Source organism: Polyodon spathula, chromosome 19, assembly GCF_017654505.1.
Source record: "Polyodon spathula isolate WHYD16114869_AA chromosome 19, ASM1765450v1, whole genome shotgun sequence".
NCBI lineage: Eukaryota > Metazoa > Chordata > Actinopteri > Acipenseriformes > Polyodontidae > Polyodon > Polyodon spathula.
Window position 1 is genome coordinate 28,238,929 of NC_054552.1, and position 26,626 is coordinate 28,265,554.

General features: G+C 35.8%; 1 protein-coding gene across 14 annotated transcripts in view; it reads left to right on the plus strand.

Moving 5' to 3' along the window:
• Positions 1-6,502: 6,502 nt before the first annotated feature.
• Positions 6,503-26,626, plus strand: part of LOC121294580 (transcription factor 12-like) — a 102,118-nt gene continuing 81,994 nt past the window's right edge. For 12 of the 14 annotated variants that reach the window (XM_041218403.1, XM_041218408.1, XM_041218410.1 and 9 more), the window contains exons 1-3: positions 6,533-6,706; positions 7,656-7,748; positions 8,834-8,906. In XM_041218403.1, coding sequence (XP_041074337.1) covers positions 7,677-7,748; positions 8,834-8,906 — 145 coding nt within the window. In that variant the 5' untranslated portion in view covers positions 6,533-6,706; positions 7,656-7,676. Of the gene's footprint in view, positions 6,707-6,750; positions 6,889-7,655; positions 7,749-8,833; positions 8,907-26,626 lie in introns of those variants that run through there. The other 2 variants (XM_041218406.1, XM_041218404.1) reach the window with 2 other exon arrangements.

The following is a 26,626-nucleotide window of genomic DNA, read 5'->3' on the forward strand; positions in this document are numbered from 1 at the left end:
TGGATATGCTATTTATGAATATTGCTATGTGTTATTATTTTACAGTACATTCTGCAATTCAATGTGACATAGGGTAGGACCTGAGCTACCATCACAGCTCAAGGACCAGATGAAAATGGCAAGTAGCAAGGGTAGTGAGTTAGATACAGTTTTTGATCCTTGATTAATAATAGCTACACAACAACCTTGTAAGCAATCATTTTAAGTTTTCAATTAAAAAGATTAAAAGTAGTTTCCAATTTGGATTTTTCCTTTGGCAGTCATATTACGCCGTTTTAAAATGTACCCCCATATTTGACTTAAAAGGCTCTCATACCTTTAAGATAGCCACTGGTTTCTAGTTTCTTAAATGTGCATTGATAAGACATGCAAAGTCACTAGTAGAAACACAAAGAAATGGAAAGGAAGCATTTCTGTACCAGGAGGAGAGTGGCTGTTTGGTTTCTTGTGCTTCCCATCACAGCCTCTTATCTGACAGTGTTTCATAATTAAAATAGGTTTACAATCAGTTCAAACAGATTATCCTCTTATATATATACCACAAATACTCTTTGAATGCTAACAAGAGACTCTTTTGGCTTGCTCAGTTTTATTTATTCATCAATTTTAGATTGATATTGAATGGAGTTTAAGTAATTAGTAACTTGTAAGGCTTAGACAGCTCTCTACATTAATTTACATTATCTTCAAGTTAAATACTCAGTCAAGAAGGATGTTGAGGGGTGGTTTTACATATAACCTCAAAAATCAATCAGTGCCACACTAAGCAAGTTCAGGAGTAAAAATGGATAACTGCAAATGTTACAAGGTGATGCGCTGGATAAGTGCATGATTTATACATCTAGATTCAAAGTCATCATTCCTGTGTCTTGGGATATTGCAACAGATACTGCTCTGTGAACTTCTCCTGGCATGTCTCAGAGCTGTGGTCTTTGTGGCAAGGTTCTGCGGTTGTGGTGCCTGCAGCTATATTGTTCCTCAAAGGGTAGCCATCTTACTAACTTAAATGAAAGGGCATTTCAATCACCCTGTTTGTAAATTTGTTAGAATTTATAAAAGAAAATCTCATTTTTGGGGGGGAGGTTGAGAAATTATCATTGCACACCCCAGTGGTCATTTTTATACTCGCCTCAAAAAAAAAAAAAAATATATATATATATATTAAGTGTGCTTGAACTGCTTGAACCAATCCATTGTTAAAAGGCTAACATTCCTTTGCAGAATCTTCAGAACGTCAAGGTAAAATGTGCTTCAATCGCGCCTCCAATTCTATTTTTCAAGGTAAGGGGTAATGATGAAGAATTGAAAAGCTGGTCTGGGTTTGAGAGTGCTTGGGGTTGTTTTTATCCAGAGGCAAAGTGGAAAGATAAAAACATCCCCAGGGGGCTGAAGCCAAGGCGAGCCCTCCATCGTCATTGCCTTTAATGTTTTACCATGACCATGAAGACAGCAAATACAACTAGCAAATCAACTTTCTTAAAAAAATAATTTAAATAAAAGCTGCTTTTGAAAGACACTCTTATGAGCAAGCATGGCTCTGTGTGCTCAGTGCACTCTATGCCTTGTTAAATCAACCCTCCCTGCAGATGATTCGGATGAGGATGCAATGAAATTCCAAATCTTCATTGTGCTGACTTGGAGGACATAAAGCTGAACTTTAGGTATCCCAGCAAGAGAAAGCCAGAGATTGCTGCTGAGCCAGAAGCAAGCACTGATTGACAGTGTCGGTGCATTTGCCTGCAGTCTCCCCTCTTCAAGCAGGTGTGGTGCTGGAGGAGTCTTCCAGTGGAATGCACAATGAGCATAGAGGCGCAAGTTTCCTTATGAAATGTAGCACTGTGAAAACCTCTTGACGTGAGCATGCTGGTATTCAATGCAGAGGTAGGTTGTGTAGCTGTTGAACAGCAAAGGGAATACAATTGTTTCTTGCAACATGAATTTGATTGAGTTAACCAGTGATTCTTTCAGCAGTGTTCCCTACATGTATATCCTGTATAGAACACCATTACATCATGTAAAAATAAATCATGGATTTGGACTGGACAGAACATATTATCTGCATCAGAATCATTTGGCTTGTGTTATCTTTTAAAGGTAAAGCTTAAAGATGTCTTTTGCTGGCCTATCAGGGACAAACTCTGCAGTGTAATGCAAGTTCATGCTTACGCTATAGCCTTCGAAAACTGTTGTATGAATAAGTTTCCAGGGCCTCATTTCAAAATATATATGTTGGCTCTCACAAGCCTGCTGATTTTGTCATCTGCGTGGTTAAACACAGGGAGCGTCAGCAGCTGATGAATGCTGCTGAAATGAATCAGCCAGCAGAAGTTGTTTTAGTGAAAACGAATTATGGTCTCGATCTAACTCAACATAATAGAAGTGACACCAAGTTTTTAGCAAGCAATTGATGCTCTTGTTAAAGCTGTCTGTGTCATAATTAGCAGAGGAGGCAGAAGGAAGGAGGGGGTTCCAGGGTCTTCTGTCCTGGGGTATGAATTGAGGTTGCATGTTAGTGTGTTTACTGAGAAGGACTTGACTGTGCATTGATAGTGCATTAGGGGTAGTGGTTTACACAAGAAAGAGAAGCCAATGTGATGTGTATCAGCAGTGAGAAAAATATGCAGTACATCAACATGTATCAACATTATGAAATGTGCATGCAACAGCTAAGAACATACATTGAATGCAGTTCTGTTCACAATGCTTGTCTCCAATCCTCCTTATAAAAGTTTGTCATTGTTTTGTTTTCCCATGGCTACACTATGCATTTACCATAGTTTACCATGGTTTGCCATGCTTTTTAATGTGTTGTCATACCTCTAGGCTTTAACAATTCTTACCTACACTTTACTATACCTCTCTGGGCTTTACAATGCTTACCTATACTTCACCAGCTTTCACTTTGCTTGATTATACTGTTTTCAGCTTGCCTCCTGCTTTGCCTGCACTGTTTCCCAGTTTTGTAATTTAAAACAAAAACAGGTATTATTTCAAATAAGAAATACTAAAATAAACTTCATTGAAGGCACTGGGAAAGACTTCTAAATGTAGCATGATTGAGTGTTTAGTAGTAGAAACAGGTGAGCCCCACTCTTTTCCACAAGTCTAGACCACTCCCTGTTGGAAGCATAAAGAAATGAACCAAATGGAAGTTATTCTGTAACTTCAGCCAAACTACTGCAAAGCACTCAGAAGGTCTAACATGCTACTCAGATGTGATTGATTTGTCTTTGAATAGCTGCCTGACTTTGATTGATGAGATAATCACGTGCAGATCTTCTTGAGACACAGAACCCTTCACAGCCTTGAAAAGAAATTCAAAAGAGAGAACTGTGGATAATTTGTTGGATTAACTGCATATGAAGAATATATATTAACAAAAGATCAAAAGAGTAACAGCTTGGAATGCGACCCTAATTGAATGGAGATAATGCAGTCAGGAAAGGAGAGAGATGCATTCACTACTGTACAAATACAGAAAAGTTCTTAAGCAGAGGCTCTTCTAAGCCAAAGGGGCTTTTCTATTTGTGAGTGTATCTTGTAATTTAAGAAAGCACAAGGAAGTAAATGTGAACTCCCAATTTGCAAACTCTGTTGTAGCGATTGTAGTGTATAAGCAGAATCATAGACTTTGCCTTGTTTTTCAGCCATGTAAGATGTACAGGTTTACCTGGAGTCCGGACAGTAAACATTCTGTTATACAAAATGCAGAGAGATACATCATTTGTTTTGGCTTCCGCTTTGAATCTATTGCAGATTTTATTTATTTATTTATATAATTTTGTTACACAAAAAAAAAAAAAATTATAGGTTAAATCACTGAAAACATTACAAGAAAAAAAAAGTTCAGATTAGGGAATACGTACTGTTATGTAAACTGCAAATGAAGGCATGAAATCCAAACGGATATAAATGGTTTGCAAGGTACTGTATATCCCAAACACTGTTTAGATACTGAACAAATTTTATCACGCACTTGCAATTTGGAAAGCTGTTTAAATATACTATCCACCAGGGGGCGCTGATAAAGAAGTCATATTTTCTGTTTGTCTGACTGATTATCTCTGCTCCGGGCCAACAGGTTGACATTAATAGAATGAATACGATATCTGTCCTGAGCAAACAACTAATTCAATTATGAAATAAAAAAAAGAGTCAGTAGCAAAAGTATTGTGTTGTCAGTCAACAGATATTATCAACGTTTTATTAGATTGCAGGGCATATAATGCAAAACATTACAAGCACAAAATTACATCCATTAAAAAAATGAGTGTGACTTTGTTGCATTCTTTAAAATATGTAATGAAATATTCTAATAAGTATAAAATACAAACATTTTCCATACCACAAAGCAGAATGTTCTTCTGTTTGTTACATTCCTGACAACACATCAACAAATATTGTAAACAGATGCATGGTTTTAAAGCTGCACCATATACGGTTAGAGTAATTATTATATATACCTATATATATATATATATATATATATATATATATATATATATATATATATATATATATATATATATATATGTGTGTGTGTGTGTGTGTGTGTGTGTGTAAATCATTTTACTTTTATAAAGCATTAATTTGAATTCAATAAATAGAAAGTAAAATGCAGGCTTGTTCTGTTTTTTTTTTTTTAAACTGAATATATGAGCCTGGAATCTGCATATACAGTATAAATATGCTCTCTGTGTGCATTTCAGTTTTGAACAACGTTTGCTTTTTCTTTTATGTATCCCAATTCAATAGATAAGCCCTTTGTTTGGTGCAAGAGTTAGCATTTAAAAAATGTACTGTACACAAGCAATCTGATTCGTTATAGACTGCTTATAATAAATCAATCACTGATGTTTGATACACATTTTGAACAGAAACTTTCCTGTGCAGCTTGCCATATGTAGCCTTATTTATGAACCTCTGTTATGCTTTCATTTCATGCGGACCAACCTTCGGATTCCTAAAAAAAATACTTGTCTCGTGTCATTTGAACCGTGTTGTTGTTGGAGCTTGTCTTGATTGGTCCCACTTCCACTACAGAGTCAGCAACTAATCCAATGTCAGTTACTGACAGCAAAATATTAAACATAGCACACCCCTTTAGCTCAAAATCAGCGGAAGGAAAAATAGTTCCAGTTCTTTGTTAACAGTTACAAAACTTTCAAAAAATATATAGAATTTAGTACAGACAGGAATACACCTGTTCTTATTTCTGAAAAACAACACGCATTGCATAAATGATTTTAACGTTTTCAATGTCAGAATGCAAAATCAATTTTGAAATGTTGTCAAACTTCGTTTTGAGCGCAAAGCAGAGACACGTTTGGAGCGCCATCACAAGTGTCGTTTTTGCATGATGCTAAATCACGCTCAGTTGTTGTATTCTCGTAGTATGCTGCCTGTAACGCAAAGCTAAAAACAGGAAAAGTTACACACGAAACGCCAGGTTATTGAAAGCAAAGGGTCCTGCTGTCTTTCTTTTTACAAGGAACCGCTATCAGCAAATATATTAAGTGATTGTATTTTCAGCAGCGAGTCTCGCTCTACGATCGATCTATTCAACAGATGTGTATCTATTCAGAAAAAGAAACCGGTACATTTGAACTATCAATAAATCCAATTAAAGCTTCAGTGCGCTACACGCATGGTTAATTGCGTCATGTGTTATTATAACAAATATAATTACCGTACGCGGTTTCTGCTTACTGCACAATTCCATTGTGTTTTTAGCCACACGGGCTTCCCCCTTTATCCAAAAACAGACAGAAGGATTGATCCTTCCTTGAAATCAGTTTGCCACTACCCCAAAGAGAGACGTTCTTGTTCCCACTTGTAGCCCGAGATTATACAGTGGTAGTTATTTGAACTACATTATAACGCCAAACCAATGATAGGCATTATTTTCTGACTTGCATATTTTTTTTTTCCTGATAAATTGCAGTCAGATCGGGTGTTTGCCTTTATCTGGTTTCTTTTTTTTTTTTTTTTATCTCTGGCAGCTGGGATGGAATTTAATCCTTGCGTTGCTGCCAGTTGGGATTATATGTAGCTGTTTTTTTAGTTTTTTTTTTAATGCAAAACGTGAAACTTTGCAGCTTGTGTAAACATGAACTATTAGTTATAGCAGACTTTAAGTATAAAACCAATACATTCAATCTATTACCAGTATAGGTGGTTATAATAATAAATAAATAAATAAATAAATAAATAAATAAATAAATCGGGGTAGCTAACATAAGGGAGGAGATTTGAACTAATTATGATATTACTAAACCCCAAGTATTTAGTCTCTTTTCAACCCCTGCTTATCAGTCGAGTTAACTTATGGTTTTACAATTTAATTTGCTCGACCATAGGGCCCATTAAGCAGTTAATTAATACCAAGTACAGTATTTAGCTTGTCTCGCTCAAATCCCTCCTTGACGGCTACTCGTCAGGGAAACGCATCCTTGGTAGATAAAGGGTTAAAGAGCAGCTTTGGCTTCGCATGGCGAAAGGATACACAACTGAACGTCAACGTGGTGATGAGGTTTGCTAAGCAAAAATGTCTGCCTAAGGGAAACTCGTAAGTTACATTCAGGGAATATTTTGCAAAATATTACTGAAAACACCTTGATTCCAAACTCGAGCAGACGCGAAGAAGGAATACAAGGCTTCAGTTTTCACTCCAATTCGAGCTAGTCGGATATTTAAACGGGAAAAGGTAAAAAAAAATATATAGTAGTGAGTTTGAAGAAAAGGGTTCGGACTGGGTGAGACAGAAGTTGGGATACAAGAAAGGGTCGGCATTTGCTATACTACATATGCTTGAAGTTTTTTTTTTTTTTTTTTTTTTTAATGAATGAATTACAGCATTGAGTGGAGAAAGCATGCCCTTTTTCAAATGTAGGTATTTATTACGAAACATCAGGCAAACGTCATTAGTGCTAGGTTTAATCTAGAACCTTCACTTGATACAATGAATCAGTGAGTTACACATCATCTAAATATAGCATTTTGTTGTTGAATGCATATATATATATATATATATATATATATATATATATATATATATATATTATATAGAAAGTCATACACCAAAGGTTTACCTGTCACCATTCAATTCAAAACCACGTATACCGATGCTGCTGTGAATGTCAATCGTTGCTTGTTTTGTTTGTTTTTTTCTATGTACGTTTACTGTGTTTCATGCAAACTGGGCTTTAGCATTTCATCTTATCGATTTGCAGTGTGAAATGTGTCTTCAAAACTCCCTAGACGTTTAAGTGTTCTTGCAAGTCTGCTTTGGTATAGCTCGGGGTAAACACGTAATGCAATTGTACAACAAGTCGGATCCATTGTTACAACTGTTCAGCAAGCGCTCGCAAGTTGTGCTTTTCCTTGAATAATTTAAGTGCGTTTGGATTTTTAGGGTGAATGTTTGTTGTATTTATTATAAATAAATGCTTACTTTATTTTAAATAACGTGAAAAACATATTCTTTAAACTTGCGTAAGGAGTTTCGTATAGAACAAAGTGTGTTGTGAAAAATAAAACTTAGCTATCTTGTTTTGTAGCAAATTTTTAATGTGCTATGCGTTCAGATCAGAAGATGTTGATTTATAGTAACTGTTATGCATGCAGAAAACCCGTTTCTCGTGCTCATTTCCTAGGTGTAGTTGCAGGAGCTGAAGATGAACCCCCAGCAGCGCACTGCCGCTATTGGAACAGATAAGGAGCTGAGTGATCTACTGGATTTTAGTGCGGTAGGATATGCAGAACATTCTTTTTTTGTTCTTCTCTCTCCATTGTATGTAAGCATCGCTGCCAAAGCTGGAGTTGCACAGCTATATGTTGTGCTAATGAATAATTGCGAGACGGCCGAACTTTGATGTAACGACAATGTCAGGACCTTTTAAGATTAAATACTTTGGGCCAGCTGACTTCTAGACTGGGGGGGGGGGGATGAGCTGGCCCTGATTTTTTATTGTTGTCTTATTACCAAGTTTGTTAAACTTTAGCTGCAGTGTTGATTGATTATAAATACGCAACACGCCTGTATATTATAAATGTACGTCCGATTTTAAAGAAACTGTTTACAAAATACTTTGCAAGGTGTTGTAAGTTTTGAATGAAAAGCAAAAAATAAATTACACTATTAAAAATACAATATTGGCAAAAAACAACCAGTTAAGATCAACAGAAGACAAGTTACAATGTTTTGGTAACCATGTTCAGAATTGTAAATACGTGTTTTGTTTGTGAAGCTGTCTCCTATAGCGTGAATTCACTCCTGTATATTTCGGCTTTTCACTCGGTAACATTGCTTTGTACGTTCTGGCTCATGTATGTTTTCAGTTTCATTAAATGCTACGGTGAAATAAAACAAACATACCTAATGTAACAGTAACGTCAGGCTTGAATTATGGGATATCTTAAGTACGTGCATTTCTTAAAAGATTTTGTAACTAATATATGTAATGAAGACTATCGTTCCGCCTTTTTTTTTTCTTTTCTTGAATATATATATATATAAAGAGTATATATATATATATAATATACATATATATATAATATATATAGATATATATATATACACACACAATATGTGTAGATATATATCTATATATATATAATATATATATATTAAAGTGTGGTCAATATTAATGTCAAATGATGTGAACATGCTTGTCACATTTCCTTCAGCTTCAGTTGTCAAGGAAATACACATTCATTTTCACATTCAAGTATTCAGTCTTGATTTAAACGTGTCAGTACAGTTACCATTAACAAACACACTATTGTTTTTTTTTTTTTTTTTTTTTAAATCTTTTTAAAAAATGTTTTATAGATGTTTTCTCCACCTGTAACCAGTGGAAAAAATAGACCAACTACCTTGGGCAGCAGCCGATTCAGTGCATCAGGTAGGATATGAAATGATTTGTGTAGCATGTCACATTTGAATCATGAAGATTATTTCTGATGTGTGTTATTTTATTTAGACACACACACATACCAGAAGTAATTTCACTGGTATTCAATTGCCTGTATGTGTTAAAAACTGTTTTAGTTAATGGTTTGCATTTATATATTGGATATTTGGGAAAACCGGAGTCTATCAGAAACCTAGATTACCAAAAGTACTGTGTGTAGAGTAACTGTAGTTTCTGTATGCAGTGTACTTACAGTCAGCTCATCTGGTGTATATCAGATGAGCAGTCCATCAGGAATTAAGGTGGCATGCATGCTTTAGGCATGTGAAAATGTTGCAAAACAGGTATTGTCTTTGAGGTGATTGAAAAATGTACACTTTACATTGACAAAAATAATAAACAATGAATGAATTGTAAAGCTGTTAGGCAGAAACGCAGACAGTACTGTGCACAGGCATGAGATGAGTTGACATCTGAAGGAGTTAATTTAGGTGTCAGTGTTCAAGCGTTAGTGCTAGATAGGCTCTTGAGATCTGATAATGAGTCATGTTACTAGCTATCTGAATTCATGTTATGAATGCCCTTGTTGGTTAGAAACTTGCAAGTTAAGGATTTGTCGCAGATTTGTGAAATCTCATTGACCCGAATAAAGAGGCGAATAAAAAGTTTGATTTGCATTTCATTGCAGTCGTAAAGTCAATAGACATTAATAAATATGAAAATTATTAATTTGCAGCAGTGTTGTCACTGAATGCACTATTGATTCAATAATGAAGATTCATTTTTTCATAAGCAAAAGTCATTAGAAATACTTAATCTGCAGTATTGCTTGTGTATGTATTGTAGCAATTCAGTAATAATAATAATAATAATAATAATACAAAATCAGATAAGTTGCGCTGCTATTGCTATTTTGTATAGAAATTTGCAGTAGAAGATTTTTACACTTTTTCTGGGGGTGAAATAAAAAAAAGTTTTTTGCGTTAACATTTATTTAAAAAAAAAAAAAAAAAAAAAAAAAAGCATATTGCTTCCCTGGAGATCACCTGATTACGGGTAGGGTGTAAATTTCTGTGGTTTCTGCCCCTTAAGGCTGGTTCGTTATTCCACTGGGTGATGTTGATGGTAGTAGTATACATGACATGGCTTTCAGTCTGTTTTACAGTGGCATTAAATGGCTTGATTTTGCTTTTCCCATTGCTGCTCCCTGCAACTAGGGTGCATTTAGAATGGTATTTCTGAAGTTCTTGAGTTCCTACAGTAAAAAAAAAAAAATGTCTGTAGACAAAGACTGGAAGCCCTTTAATTTATGACCCTGCAGTGCAGCGTGGGGCGTTTTATTGGTTGACATGACAAGTATATGCATATCTTTTTCTATTTATTTTTCGCTGTCACTTTTTTTTTTGATTCGTTAAATTTTATTTAATTATTTTCACAAAACTACAGCATTTTAAAAACTGGTGTGTCTCTCTTTTACCCGGATCGTTTCTTAAGTGTGGTAGAAACTTAAACTAAAACAGGTTTATTGTGTGATGCGATCGTAGATGACGACAATTGGGTATTCTGTGAATTGAATACATGTGTTGTACCCTGAAACAAAGCAGGGTTTGTAAATAGTTATCTAAAATAAAGGACACACTTTCTGGTCGATGATAACTGAATACCAAGACAGTGCAGGAGAAAGAGGCTTTTGTGAGTGGAAGCTTTATAACTGCAGTGATGTCTTTCAGTCCACTTTGGGGGGGGGGAGGGGAGACAAACAGATTCAGGAGGGCAGCCCTCTTCTATTCACCAACTGTTAGTACTTTAATGGAGATTCACAGTATATTAGTAAATCTTAAGGACACTGCAGCTTTAGTCACAAAGTTAGTTAATGTGAACATAATGTGGAACACAGACATAGGTTTTGCTGGTCATTGATCCATAGGGAATTGTTTGACAGGAAGCAGTTGTCACATAACACACTTGGCAGATATTGGTTCTGAGGTTCATTGACTGTTTTTATTAGATTTTTTATGATTGCATCATATATTTCCAGTATTCCAGGCAGGGAATACTTTATTTTTTTAATTTTGCGAAATTCGGTTTGATTTTAAAATGTTATGTGGAACTCTTTTGTATTTTGTTTTTTGTTTTTGGGGGATGAATCAACAGTATTATAAAGTGTGAACTTTGAGTTACTCCAGCACAATTGCATAACCATGCAGAAACTCTAGGTATGATTAATGAAATGGGCCACATGTTACCTAATGTGTTCATTTAGTTTTACAGTGTTAAGATCCATAGTAATTGTGATAAGACCACCTACCATCTCTGTTTTGAAATGTTACAATAAAATTGTTTAGCACCGGGTACATCAGTCAATATGAAGGATCAGTATTGTCTACTTTGTTTAGAAATTGATAGCTTAACAAATAATAGCTAACTGATTTTTAATTTTTTTTTAATAAGAATCCCATATAAAAAATTCTGTTCTGCTTTTCAAAAGCATAGTTATTTTCTGGTAAGTACTGTGTTTGAACAAAGCTTGCAACAACAAGGAGCCTGGTCTGGTGTTGTAAAGTACTAGGCATGAGCTGCCAAAAGGAGTTCACTTGAGCTGTAGAACAACATTCAGATTCCATACTTTGTGTGTGTGTGTGACCCACATGGAGACAATTATCCTGCTGCAAAGGCACGCCTTTTATCTTACCTTAAAAATGTAGGTCAGCTGTAAATGTATAGGTTGTTAATGGGAATTCAATTAGTTTCTTACTTTCACTTTAATATTGGATTTCAGGAATGTAAATTGGGACTTTAGTGATTATGCTAGAGCATGATTAATGAGGGGGTTTATTTAAAACTTAATGTTCCGTTACTGGCACCATGCAACAAACACGAACAAGAGGATAATAATGGATGTAACCTTGCACTGATCCAGTCAACACAAAAATGAAAATGGCATTTAATCTGCTCAGCAAATGCTGTATTTGAACTGTGTTTTGAGTTAATGTAGCCCTTAATGTTGTGACAAAAGGAAACGCAGAAAGTACACTTTAAAAAGGTAAAGAGCAATTGAGAATATGAAGCCCTTGAAAATAGGAACTATTCCATTCCCCTCATTGCTGAAATTGTCACCTATGCTGCCGCCTTAATGGCTTTTTATTGCTGGTTGAAAATTTCAAGCTGTATTTTACTTGACAGTTAACAAAATGTCAGGGTCTCTAACAAAATACTATTTGATCAGTCAGTCCCTCCTGTTCTGTGAAGCTGGCCTGACTGTTCTGCAGTACAGAGGTAAAATAGCACACTTGCAACATACTCGTCCCCTCTCTTCCCTCTCTAGCTTGAGCAGTGGATAATGCATTAAATACTGTTTGCTTCGAAACATGCATTTGACATGTTAATCCGACACTCTTATTATATAGTTTTTATACATGTCTAATGACTAGTGTTCCGCATTTCTGGTTTGTTATGAATTTTTTCCAAAAAATTACAGGATTATTTTTTTTTTTTTTTTTAACTGGGCTTTGGATTTTACTGATTTGTACCCGGTACTATTTTCTAGGAAATACACATTCATTTGATTAAAATGCTGTTTTATTTTGACTCCGATATTGTAATAAGGAGCCCTACACTGTATCATAGGATACATCAGAAGTTTAGACGTCAAATAACTTTCAACTGTGGTTCTCTGTCACTTCACAAATACACCATCACCTGATTATTGTGGCAATTGCTGGGTGTAGTAACTACTAGCTTGATCAAAAACTAAATTGAAATGCTTACATGAAAATATAATTTTTTTTAGTGGATGAGGAATGGGGATAAAACATCAATCAGTTTATGAATATTCAAAAGGAAACTAATGTTTTGAAGTATACAAAAAAAGCAAAAATAGCAGAAGTGGGTCAGGTGATGCAGAGGATGCATAGCGCTGCAAATACTGCTGCATTGAGGTACTTGTTCACGCTGACAATAAAAGAACATACTGAAAAATAAGTGACACATTAAAGTAAAACAAGAAAGTGAACTGAGAGACAAGCAATCCATTTATGCAGATTTTACATGCACTTTAATAAAAAGAGTGTGCAGAATGATTGTGTTAATGAGTTTGTCAGAGCGCTGTGCTTTGCTGGACAGCCACTGTTTATTGCAAAGGTATGTATTGGTGACTTTGTGCGACATTACTGTCTGTCCATTAGCTGAAACATTGCCTAACACTACAATCTCAATCGTGAATATTTGACAGAAAATGATGAAGCTTTAGTTGCATGGAATGCATCGATGGAAATGTGCAGTGTGCTTTTTGACGCGTCTTCCGATGGCTTGCACCACCCAATTCTGTCAATTTTGTATTTTTATGATTTCAGTGCAAATAAACCTGGCTTGTTTTGTGCTGATGTCATGTTCACACCTTCTGTAGATACGGTTTCCATCAGCACAGCAAAGCCTAAACGTTTGCAAAGACCAGTTAACGTGGGATAATGTCGCTTTGACTTGCAGATTGTGCTTTGAGACATGCCAGGGACATTAAACCTAATCAGAAACCAGAACTGCTTCACATCATATTCCACATCTAGTGTGTATACTGAGATTTTTTCCCCCCTATTATTACCAATGTTTCAATTAAAATCTATTTTTTACCAGTTTTTATCCCTATTTTAATATATGTAAAATGAAGTTTTTTTAAAAAGATAAAAACTGAAACCCCAAAACACTACATATAACATAACAAAGAACTGCACTCCACTCACAAAACCCACTCCATGAGAAGATGACTCGCTGCATTGACTGAAATTTGAACTTTAATCTAAGGTGCCGGTTGATAAAATGGGTGCAGTGGGGTTCATTGGGCGTATTGAAATGCTGTACTCATTTACTGTAAACCCTTAAAATAGGTTCTTCCCTTGTGTTCCGATACGCCACAGTGCCTTGTGCTGTGTGTGCACTGTTGGAGGTGAATAACCAGAGACCAGTGAAATTTCATTTTATTACAGATGCACATTAATAAAACAACTCAAATAGATGCGTCAGTAATAGCATAGTATACATCATGTTTTAACTACATGCATATTTTTTTATTACACATTATCTGCGTTTTTTTAACATTTTAACATAAACAGACCTCGCACAGAAAAATGATTTAGTTACCGTAATTTCTCGTTAGAAGCAGTAACGGTAACGTACGCTCCACCACTCCTTTTAATTAACTGCCAATTTACAGTAAATACTGCCCATGCCTTCCATAAAAATACAATAAGATCAAAAAAAAAAAAAAAAAAAAAAAAAAAAAACTTATTTACACTGCCCTACTATTGTGGGGCTGTCCTAATAATACAGCAATCTACCCATTTAAAAAAAAAAAAAAAAAACTATATGATTTGTATTTCAATCCCATTGCACTGAAGCAGTATACAACAAAGCTTGGGGTTTCTCAGTATTTAAACACTAACATTAATTCCAAATTATACATCTGCGCAAGTGCTAGTCAGTGCTTCCATTTCCCTTCAGAAAGAGTCTATGGTAATGGCTGAGCCTTGACAACTACCATTATAAGTGTTTATTTTAAGTATTTTTTGGATAAACTTCCCAATTTATAAGTGCCATTTTGTGTTTGCTTTATGATTATTTTTTGTTGCATTTCGTTTTAGATTTGCATTTTGTTTTACATGTTGCATTGCGTTTTATTTCATGCTGTTTTGTTTTTGTGAAAAACATTGGTCTCTATGTATAACCTTGGCAGGCAAAAGTTCCTCATTTCATGAAGGGTGATGTTTAGGTCTACCACTGCTGTTTAGACCAGTTGAATAGATCTTAAGGATGAGAAAGTTATTGAAACTTTTCCATTTCTTTCATCTCTTATAAAATAATGGTTCACTTAAAGTAGTCTCTTAAAAAGTCACTGCAACCACTGTACAGGTATATATGAGTTTCTATCTTGTTGGTTTCAGAGCTCTAAAGTTTTGGTTATCAAGGGTGCATTTATGCAAATCCATGTTAAAAGGCCTCAACTGTTGCATATAGCATATCAAAAACAGATTTGCGTTGCAGAACTTGCAGCCTCAGGAATAACGTGGAAGCAGTTGATAATCAGTTTAAGATATAAGAATAGCAATAGAAAGGCAGTTCCAGAATCTTTTCCACTGATGCCCACATACATATTTTTTTGCAGAATGTGTGTATCCATGCTATCCTCTGCCTGCAATATAATACAGTTCTTTCATTTTGTTAAGCTGTCCTGTGATGCCCAGGGTGCTTATTTCTCTGGAAGCAGCTGCTTATTCTTAGATAACCTGCAGTACCTGCTCTGTGAACAAGTGGCAACTGCCGTTTCTGATGCAGTGCAATCGCACTAGTGAAAATTGGCACGTTTTCATGACAGACTGCGTCTGCTGCTGCAGGGAGGATTCAGTCTGAGTTTGGACGTCTTTCATTTGTGTGTCACAGGTCACCTCAGACTTGGTTACTGAGAAAGATGCTGTTGCCATAGCAATGAAGGTCCCTTGAAGGAGGGATACTTGGCAGAGCTTTGGCACCTTTTTAATGTACTAACATGAAAATACAGTAGAGTAGTTATGCTGCCTGAACTGTAAAAGTTTAAGTATATTTTTTGTTTCTGTATGTTATTGTAAAATATTATGTCATACCTGTCATGCCCGTCTTGGGTAACTTAGTAAACTAGACACCGTTTCGTCAGTATTTAATTTATTTACCTGATAGAGTGATAGAGAATTTGATGTGACATGCTAACTTTCTGGGCTCTACTGGGAACACGTTTTTAAAGCTATTTTAAATTCTTACATTTGGATTACTAGCTTCACTAGACAAAGTTAAAAGCTTGGAAAACACTAAGGTCACAGGTCAAGTTTTTGCAGGTGCTTGGGAGAAACCCCATGTGGTTTATGTGGCTCTGTGATCCAGTTAGCTATAGGATGGGGAAATGTAAGCCAGCCACATTTTAAACACCTGGAGGGGGATTTGCAATCAGCAGGTGTTCTAGGGCTCGGTTTATTTTAAAGGGGGGAAATAGGAGAGCCACACATAGTGTTGCAGAAGATGTTGGAGAATGCCGATCTTTAACAGTACTATTTCACAAAGCAGGAGGGGGTTGAAATGTGAACATAATTAGAATGTGAGTCTGCACTGTAGTTCGAAAATACAATGAAACGTTTTTATTTATTTAGGAATAGTGGAAAATTAGATCTATTTTTTTTTGCCCATTTTTTAAAATGAGTTTTCTTAAAATGGTAATAACATTTGACATGAAAGTACAGAAATGTACAGTAGTCCAACAGTGAGATAAAATTGGTTAAGGGAAGCATATTCTCGTATTGCTCAATGTGGTTGAAGCGTGCCTTTTATGGTAAAAGCAGACAGTGTACCAACTTAATTTTATATTGTCTGCTGTGTTAGCGAGGACATTTTATTTTTATTAGGTCAGCAATTTTGTAGTTTTGGACATATTTGATTTATCTCTTATTTCCCTTTGGAATTGGCTACAGTTTTCCAAACAGGACTAAATTACACCTTAGCCAAACTTTACACCTTAGGGTAAAAATAAAATACTTGTAAGGTTAATCTACTTTTATGAACACACAAGCTTAAGCATATAAGAATTTTAGTGGCATCAAAAATGTTTCGATTTTATGGAAGCTTTTCTGGGCATGATTTACATAAAATCATTACAATAAGACCCTTTTTGGTGTTTTAATACATTTACAGAAAAGGTTCTATTTTAATTATCTGTTTATGGTCGAGGTACTTTAAATCTTGTGCTGTGTTATATCACCTGAAAATACCCCCCTAGTAGTACATCAGTGTACATGGAGCCTTTTCTCTTTTTATGTGGTCATATCCCTTCAGGAAAAAAAAAAAAAAAAAAAATCTGCTTCTTCAACATCAATACTAACATTTCCATCTGGTCAAAATCTATAAGCCAAATGGAAATCCATCTTGTCCCTGATTTTGTCTGCAGTTAATAGACAGAAGTCACTTTGGCAGGTGGATATCTAGCCCATGGCCATAACATAATTATTGTTCTGTCTGTGAAGACTGGCCAGTGCCATTCAAACGCCATTTTTTTCTATCTTGAAATTAATAAACAGAACTCTGTATTGCTACAGTATGTAAGTTACAGGCAAGGTACAAATAAAGTGCCCTACTTCGAGCAAGAAAATATATATGGTTGAAAACAAATAATTTTTTAACAGTGAAACGACAAAGTCGGGGGGGGGACGGGGACGGATGACTTCCTTTAGAAGATCTAATGCGCTTTCCTAAAACACTGAAGATGGTCTCAACAGTAACTGTCATAACTTTGCCTCACTTAGGTTTCAGTTCACTTTTTTAACGTCTTTTCAAAGTAATTGTGAGTTTGTTTTGAGAAACATATTTACATTTTGTTAATTTGCCAAAAAAGTATTTCAATAGAGTATAGTTTAATATTTGCAGAAATCAAGCAACTGCTGTTTAACATCACATTGAATGTAGAAGTTGCCAGAACTGTCGGGGTACCGGTGAACTGTTCCATGGGACCCGCTGTAAGATGGCTGCCTATTATGGTCAGGTGACTTTTTTCTTTTTATTATTGTTTCAGTTGAGTGACTGATGTTGTGCAGTAAACCAACACAAAAACTGTCCCTACCCCCTTCCCAATGATTTTGCTATGTAAAGTTTGCCTGATTCATTCACTTCCAGTTGGTGCTGCTGAGAGAGAGAGAGAGAGAGAGAGAGTGAGTTCAGTACTTCGCTCTGACAAGTAATTACTGCTGTAACCCTGAGAGGATGTTTCAGGGGACTAGGATATAGTCCTAGTCTAATGATTTTTAAGCCTTTGGGTATTTTAGAATTCAGGCTCATCGTATGCTGTCAGTGTTTTTTTTTTGTTTTGTTTTATTTGTTTGAGAAATGATTAGGTTTATAGTAAATAATATTACATGTGCCCATGGCCAGGGTTCCCGCTAACCTTTTTAGATACTGTGAAACTTGCTGTTTTGACTGAGAAGGTACATAAATTATCAGTGCGAAACCTTCGGCCACACATTGACCCTTTGCATTATACCATTTTGAAACGATATTCCAAAGCAAGTACCTCAACAATTTTACCATTTACTTTAAATTTAAACAAGACATTTATTGCAGCCTCATCCTCTGATCCTGCAGCCCTGTCGGTTGTTATCATAGATATAGACTGTATGCTTAAGTGGTGGATGAAACCAACGGTGTGTAGTGACTACGTCCTTTACACAGCAAAGTGATCAATTTCCTTTAAGGATTTTATAGCTAGAAAATAGTTTTGAGCTAATTTCTTCATTGTCAGAAAATAATATAATTGACTTTCCTAAAACACTGGCCATGGTTTAAAATTACTATTTATACCTTCATTAAAGGCAGGTAACGTGGAAGGAAATAAACTAAACAATAATGAAATACGCAGTAAATCAAAGAAAGAATGCAGTGCTCTGCCATTGTTGCCGTCTTATTTGCTTTCTTATTCTCTGTGTTTATGACTGACATTATGATATTTAATGGTACTGACTTGTATATGATCACGTGAATTACAGCACAACTTTAAGAATACTATCGCACCATCCTCGTATAGATAATCAGATTTCTTTTAGTCTTACTGAAAAATGGAGTGAAGTCACATGATGAATAAACTTGCAAAAAAAAATGGCCATGGTATGTCTTATTCAATTACTATACACTTAAATGTGTATTTTAGACTAATGTGCTGATCACATTTTTACCAGTATCTTATTTCTGAAATGGCTGTTTTTTAAAAGTGTAAATAAAAAAACGGTCAATGTGATTATTATTATTATTTTTTTTTTTATGTTTACTGCAGTGTTTATACTTCTAAATAATGCAGGAGATTGTGCTTCACTGATTTTAGTTTTCAATTATACGACATGTTAAAAACTGTAGCGTTCATGAGCAGCACTCCAGGGGCAGAATGGCCAGACGCCTGCTTCGCCCACCTGTACATTTGCTGGTGCCCGGGTGAGCTCTGCACTAATGTGACATGCATTTTTACAGGGAAATCTGAGAATCAGCTGCAAGGCGGACACAAATACACTCATATTAATTCTTTGTAAGAATGCTCTCAAAATAATAGGTTTACCTCGAGAGGCTGGAGTCTCAATTGAGGTTGATATTTATGAAAATAACTTGCGAAGGTTGTTGCCAGTTACTGTGAAAAATGCCCACATTTTAGCCTTAGAGGGAACGCTGCCCATGGCTAGTTAGAAAGGGATATGCTATACTGTAATACAGGCAGTGCTCTCCAGAGCCTTTACACTACTAGGGTGTATTGAGATGGCTATTTGCCATTAGGCTGTTTCCATGAGTGTTGATTAAGTAGTTTCCATTTTGGTATTATGCCCTGTTGTAAGTTGCTGACTGTGTAAAAGTCTTTTAAGTCAAAAAAAGAAGCTCGTCTTAAACCCTTGGTATTTATTATGACAGGGACCAGGAATAGAAACCCTGCATGTGTGTATTTTTGTAAATACTGTACTGTAAAAATAAAGTCCCTGTGTATGTATAGCATGCTTTATAGTTTTACATGCATCTTGAGACCTGTATGTTTTATTTGTTTTAATATACAAGTCAAGAATCCTATTTTTTAACAAGGTCTGTATTTATGGATAACGTTTGAGAGTGACAGAATCTTTTTAGGTTGATGTTAAATAAACCAAGGCACTTGAATATCAAACATTTGTATTAAAAAAAACATACATTGAAAAAAGCACTTTTTTTTTTTTTTTTAAATGAGTTTGTGAAGCTTTGTGAAAAGCCCTATTCCTGTGGTAATAACAGTAGACAAACACATTCTAATTTATTTTTATATGTTCATGTGTGGCTGTTTAAGTCTAAAGGAGATGTATAACTATATGAGCAACACGCTGTGTGGGCGCCGAAGGTTGATGCTTCTCTCAGGCTTTACATTTCTGATCTAGAACATGCTCATGAGTGTAGAAGTTACTGTTGTATAATCCGAATAGGGGTCGATTCTAACAATCCTACACGTACAGCTGTATTTACGTTTGTATTGATGTGTGTTATGATATGTTAGGTCTAAAACTGTTTGAGCTCCGTATACCAATCTAACTGAACCAAAGTCTCTTCTTTAAAAAAAAAAAAAAAAAAAAAAAAAAAAAAAAAAAAAGTTGAGGATTAGTGTGTTCAAATGCTTTTATTCGTGGTTTTAATTGGTCTCTTGAAGGATTTAAAGCAATACCTTCCTGACTCTCTAGTCTTACTAAAGCTTGGTCTTTTGTGAACATACAGTACAACGTATTTTGGTGGACATCGGCAAGTAAGATAATTAGTTACAGCGAGCATAAGTTTTCGATGGATCATAATGATGTTGCATTTAAGGTTTTTAGAAACCAAAGAGCAAGGTCAATTCTTGTCTCTGTAGGAAAATAATCTGATATTGTAGCTGAATTCGGTTTTATTGACAGTCATTGTAATAAGTCTGGAGAAGTCAGTATCATTTATATTCATGTTTTTGCCTTTGTACACAATAATGAGGAGGGGTCACTGAACTTGTGACCTGTGACATGCACCTTTCTACCTGGGGGGATGCATTCCCAACCATTGGGGAAAAATGTGCTTGGTCTTTCGTAAACATTTTTGGCTTGCAATAGGCAAACCCTCAATGCTTAAAAATCCTTTCAAGCTATATTTGATTCTTAGTTAATACAGATTGTAACTAGCATGATTCCATCAGATCTTACTGTCAAGCAGTATGTTAAGCCAGTTACTTTACTGTATGTACCTGTGTTAGTGTAATTTTTACTTTCTCCTTGGCTTAATGAATGAGCCAACAGTTTGAGGATGTGGGAGGGGGGTTTGACTGTTTTGGTGTTACATTCTAAGCTTCATTTAGGAAGGTGAATTGCATGTAATCACAGAAATCTGGTTTGAAACAGGAAAGGGTGATAATTAGTTTCTAATATGAAGAAAGTAGCTGTTATTAGCATTGCCCTGCATGTTAACCGTTTCCCCGCGGCCCTCTTCAGATCTGAGCAGATGGGTGAGTTAAGGGCAGAGGTAACGTGTGCCATGATAGGCTGTCGGTTTTCCCTGAAGGCAATCTACGACTGCAAGACATAGCTTCCTTTTTGAAACTTCAACTACGCAGGCTACAAGACTGAAACCGCTAAAATAAGCAATCAAGATCCGCGAGCATTGTTCTGTGGCACTGTATTTATTAATGACAGCTCCATGATTGGGTTAGAAGAAAAAAAGGACATTTAGCTCTACCACATTTTACCCTCTCCTGGTATTTTCTAGCAGTGACTTTAACAGGAATGTAATACAGTCAGAAATTGAGTACTGTTACTGAGGGGAAAAATACATATACTGGCGGTTGAAATAAGGTTCCTTTTGTGTTGTGGTGCAAAGACATACACTGGGATTATATATGTGAAGTGCTACCGTTAATAAGCAACATTAACTGGATGTAAGAAGCTATTTCATTGATATAGTGTGGGAATGAAAGGCAGAAATTTGATAGTAAATATTACAGACAAAAGAGCGTATTCTATTTTCATGTCATTTATACTGATACTAGAATATTATGGTCTGTTTTTGTTATCTATGTGTAGACTGATTGCGTTTTTTAACCACAGATCGGTTGACATTTTGGGAGAGAAGAGGAGGCAGTTGCTGATCAAAAAGTGCACCTTTTCATTTAATAACCATAAGATATGGCAGCGGGTGCATGCTCAGTGCTGGAAAGAAGTGTGGGCATTGCAGGGAATAAGAGTTTTGGAGTGGTGTGTCTGCGCTCAAACATTCAGCGGTTACAGGGAGGGCTGTGCACAACACCAAAAAATAACAGCATAAAATCAAGCATGAAACGCACCAGTTGCAGCTTTGGACAAGAACGCCTCCAGTACATTAATCTCTACTTCCTTTGTTGGAAGCCTGTGGCTGTTGTCAGGAGTCTGTTTACTTTTGTTCTGCCATTGTGAATAAAAATGTATCATCCTGTGAATTGGAAATTAAATTGTGTGGTTTAGAATTGCAGAAACTGAAGCAAAGCTGGCAAATAAAAATGTTATAGGTGATAAACAGTTTCCTTGTTTTATTTTTCCAGCACTTTTATATGTATGCACGTGCAAGCTATTCTGCATGAGTAACAAAAGGCTTTTTCCTCAGCTAAAAGATAAACTGAAGACGGCCTTTTAAAAATGTAGCATGATCAAAGGCATCCCACAGTTATTTGTGCTAGGACTATAATGGCTGTGATTGATACTGAGAATCTCAACATTACAGTGGCTTATACATGGATGTCCCGTGCTATGGCTAAAATATCTGAAGCCAAAATACCTAATGAGGGAGTTTAGGGTGCAGTAATGAAACATGTCATTTACTGGCATATAGTGCTTTAAAAGTGATATTGCCAAAACTTGACTAGATTACTGAATGCTGATTTATCTGTGCTGTACAGACTGTGGTCGTTTGCTGACATGGTTAATTAAACACGGGATGCACACATTTATTCTCATTAGTTGCATCTCTTAATGTGAAACATTTGGGATTTTTTGAGTTTGAGTTTTACTTTTATTAAGTTGCATCATTGGGAAAGGTTATGTGAGCATGAGGTTTCCTTACACTTGTTATTTACTGTCTGTGAAAGACCGTATAGAAGTTGGATTTGTTGACTACAAAGCTTTGTGTGTGTGTGTATGTAGACGCACCTGATGAAGGCTCTGGTACACCTCAGCAGTGACAGACAGACAGAATGTGTTCAGAAATTTGGTTGTGTTTTAGTTCTGAAAGCATCGTTTTTCTGGTTTTTGGAACTGAATATCACCAGACACGAAACAGTTGCCCCACAGATGGAATTGTGTTTCTCGGAAAAATGTCCTTTCTCTTTGCTCCTTACTCCTGTATGAGTATGAAATATGTGTTATAGATCGCCTGTAACCAGTGATGTTAGTCTTGCTAGTAGAGCTGATCACATTGCAGTAATCCTGCTCTGATGCATTACTGATCCACTCCTTGCAGTTAATTGGTGTGCAGTATTTCATTGAATCCTGTTTCTTCCAAGGATATGTGTCTGTCTCTGGAGAGTCTGCAGTAATGAAAGCCTAATATCAGCAACCCCAGCTACAAAATGTGTTTTATATTGTATTATAATTATATAAGGTATTTATATACAATTATAATTAGATCATTATTTTAGTTTATTTCACAGAATACATGCAAGGAAAATTTATGATTTTCATTAGAAGGGACCTCTGCCCTCGGTGGATTACTGTTTTACATTTTGCTGGAAAGCCCTTGAAACAAACTTAAAATGAGGCTAAATGGAGATGGTGATTGTACCATCATAGGCTTTGTAAGGCTACTCTAAAGCATACAAAGTGCTGTAGCCAAGTCATGAAATTCAGATTACAATATTATTTAGTACATTTTTCAAAAAGAATTCTGCAGAGCTGGATAAACTCTTTCTACAGTATTGTTTAAGAAAGAGGATCACTCGCCCCCCAGGATGAGAGAGAAGAAAAATAAAAATAATAAGCGTCCAACAGTTTGCCACGCATTTGATCTGCCAGTTAAACACTGTAAATCAATTCACGTTTTCAAACAATCAAAATGAAACGAAGGTAACCCACATCACATCACATGTGATACCTGACAGTAAGTGTTTGTGTCACATCAGCATTCCCCAGGTGTTGGAACACACTGCATACTTGTTTATGCCTTCTGCTTCTGCGAGGGAGCAGGAGATTAATAAACATCCAATACAGTTAGAAAATGCATTCAGTGCCTTGTAAATCTGATGTTGCTTTGCACAATTGAGTTTGCAGTGCAGCTGTTATCGCTCACATCTCTTAACCTCCTGCTAGAACACCTGCATTTGAACAGCTAGCAGGGTTAGAAAAAAAGCATTGAAATGGTTATTTATTATCTCTTACGTGGATATCATTGCACAGATGAAACTAAGCAAACCAGAGACCCCTGAGTAGAATAGTAGTTTTAGGGATAGTAGTAATAATGATGATATTAAGTACCGTAAAAAACAGTGTACAAGTCACACCAGTGTAAAAGTCGCACTCCTCCCTTTGAGGCAACTCCCCCCTTTTTAGGACCCCCTAAAAATACCTAGAAAATAAACTTAAACAAAGGTTTTTACAGTAAATGAAGTCTTGACCACACTTTATTCTGGTATTGCTGTAAAATACCAGCCTGAAACCTTTGCATAACATTGTCAGACATAATTCAGTATGGAACTGATTGGAATAGCTTTCAGTTGTTCTGCAGGACTATCTTCCTTGTGAAACATCAGCAGTCTATGCAGTCTTATATACAGAAGCACCTGCCAGTCAGGTTCTGCTTATGAACCCTCTGTCAAAGTCAGTGTATCTTAAGGTTATTTTTAAAAAGAAAAACAAATCATTGAGTATATTCAGTTTGAGTAATTGTCAGTATTACAACACTGTGCAGGTCAATAATTTACACGTTACAAGAGTCACAAGGTTTCACAAAAAAAATATCCGAACATAGCCACAACCATACAAGAAACCCTTAAAAACACCATGAGCATATAAAGACAGAAAATGAATGCTTTTACAGACATTTGTGTCAAAATAAAAAATAACTCCTAAATGTGTTTGTCAGCCTGTTCCAGACTAGAATAGGTCCTTAATTATTCTGTGAAACTTAATGCAGCTGAATCATAAATATTATTTACCACAGAAATAATGCACTGTATTCTCAAACTGATTCAGAACCTACTTGGAGTCTTATTACCCACTAGAATTTATAATACAAGGTGGAAAAAATGATTAATAGTAGTCATTAATTTATATTGTACCATCCTACATTTCAATAACATATAGGGGTAGATGCACTAAAGTTGCACAAATGAGTCGGAAGTCTAGGGTGAAATGTACTAAACAAGCGCGGTGCTGTTAGTGACTTTTTAGGGAATGCTTTGCGGCAGCAGTTTTTCTTTGAGGCTCAACCTTAGATGAATATGTAATTATGAGCGTTCCTGCATAAATTTGCAAAAGTGCCAATAACCCCTCCAGCTCATTCTGTGCATCTGTACAGGACCATGATCTATTTTGTGTTAATTGTCTAGGCTACTAAGTAGGCCAAGTTAAAAATAATAATAAAATTTAAATTTAAAATAAAAAAAAAAAAACCTTAAATCATTGCTTCAATTTAAAATAATCTTTTATTCGCACTGTACAGCAATGTGTACGATGCAGCAGCATGATTTATTTTGTGTTACTAGTAGGCTAAAATAAAAAGAAAGTGCTCTAAGTATTCATTTGATTTTACTACTGTACTGTATACTGTATAGGGTTACTGTACAGATTTATATTTTTACATAATGTAATGTGTAGCCTACCCAAAACACATTACTGTTGTTTCAGCACAATAATTTACATTTAAAATGCATTGAGAACTGTAAATATGTGTGTGCGATTTTATTGTATTGTTTTTAAACCTGACCGCTCCAGTTTAGCGAGGGGCTGCTGTATGATTATGAAAAGCTTTTGTGAAGAGTGGGGCCCCATTATAGAATCTGATGAGATTAAATTGCCTTTAATTTTTTATATATATCATAACAGTATTAGAGGCAGTGTGGTCCAGTGGTTAAAGTCCAGGGGCTTATAACCAGAAGGTCCCTGGTTCAAATCCCACCTCTGCCACTGACTGACTCACTGTGTGACCCTGAGCAAGTCACTTCACCTCCTTGTGCTCCGTCCTGTGGATGAAATGTTAAATCACTGTCCTATTGTAAGTGATTCTGCATGTAATGCACAGTTCACAGCCTACATCTGTAAAGCGCTTTGTGATGATGGTGGTCCACTATGAAATATGTAAAGCGCTATATAAATATAAAATGGGTAAGAGACGGAACAGAATGCATTGTACAGATGACATTTACAGTTAACAAAAACAATGTTATTTTGATTCTTGCACCCTTGCATGTATAGACGTTATCTTTCGGACACCCTCAGCTGCAGCAAACCACAGTCCCGCTATTTATTTGAGTAACATTGTGCAACACTCACAATATATGCTAGAGATCTTGCTAAGAAAACTCAACAAATATTTAAATTAGTATGCTGTGGCTCTTTTCATTAACATATTTTCTCTTGGTACATATGACAAAATGTATACTCTTGCGAATTGTCGCAACAAAAATGCAAATTGCATGTTTGCGCAGCGACTGGCCTATCTTAATACATCTACCCCATAATCTGTATAGTATAGGTGTTTCGGAGCAAAGACCTCAACTATGACTGGAAAATACATTCATGGATTGCAAAAACTACTAGGAAAGTAACTAATATTTAGTAGGTGTTTATCTTGATTTATGGAGTGCTGTGCAGTCAGTGTGTTACTTGGTTGCATATCATTATCATACTAGTTTGGGTAATTTCACAAGTGTCACTCAGAACCCCTTAAAACTATTTTCTGTTTTATGTTTGCCAAAAAAATTGGCAAAATAAAAAATTCCATCAGATGGCTAGGAACATGCCTTATGATATCATGTCTGGCTGACTGTGTTTTCTCAACAGCAGCATAATAGTGATTTTGTTTTCAAAGTTTTTGCCAGCACTGCATGAGTTTTTCCTGTTATAGAATACAGGTTTACAGTATGTTTCTGCCGAGAGGGAGAGGGAGAGACAGGCATCTGCTCTGTAATTAGACTATAGAGGAATGAAACCACTGCCAAAAGAAATATTTGT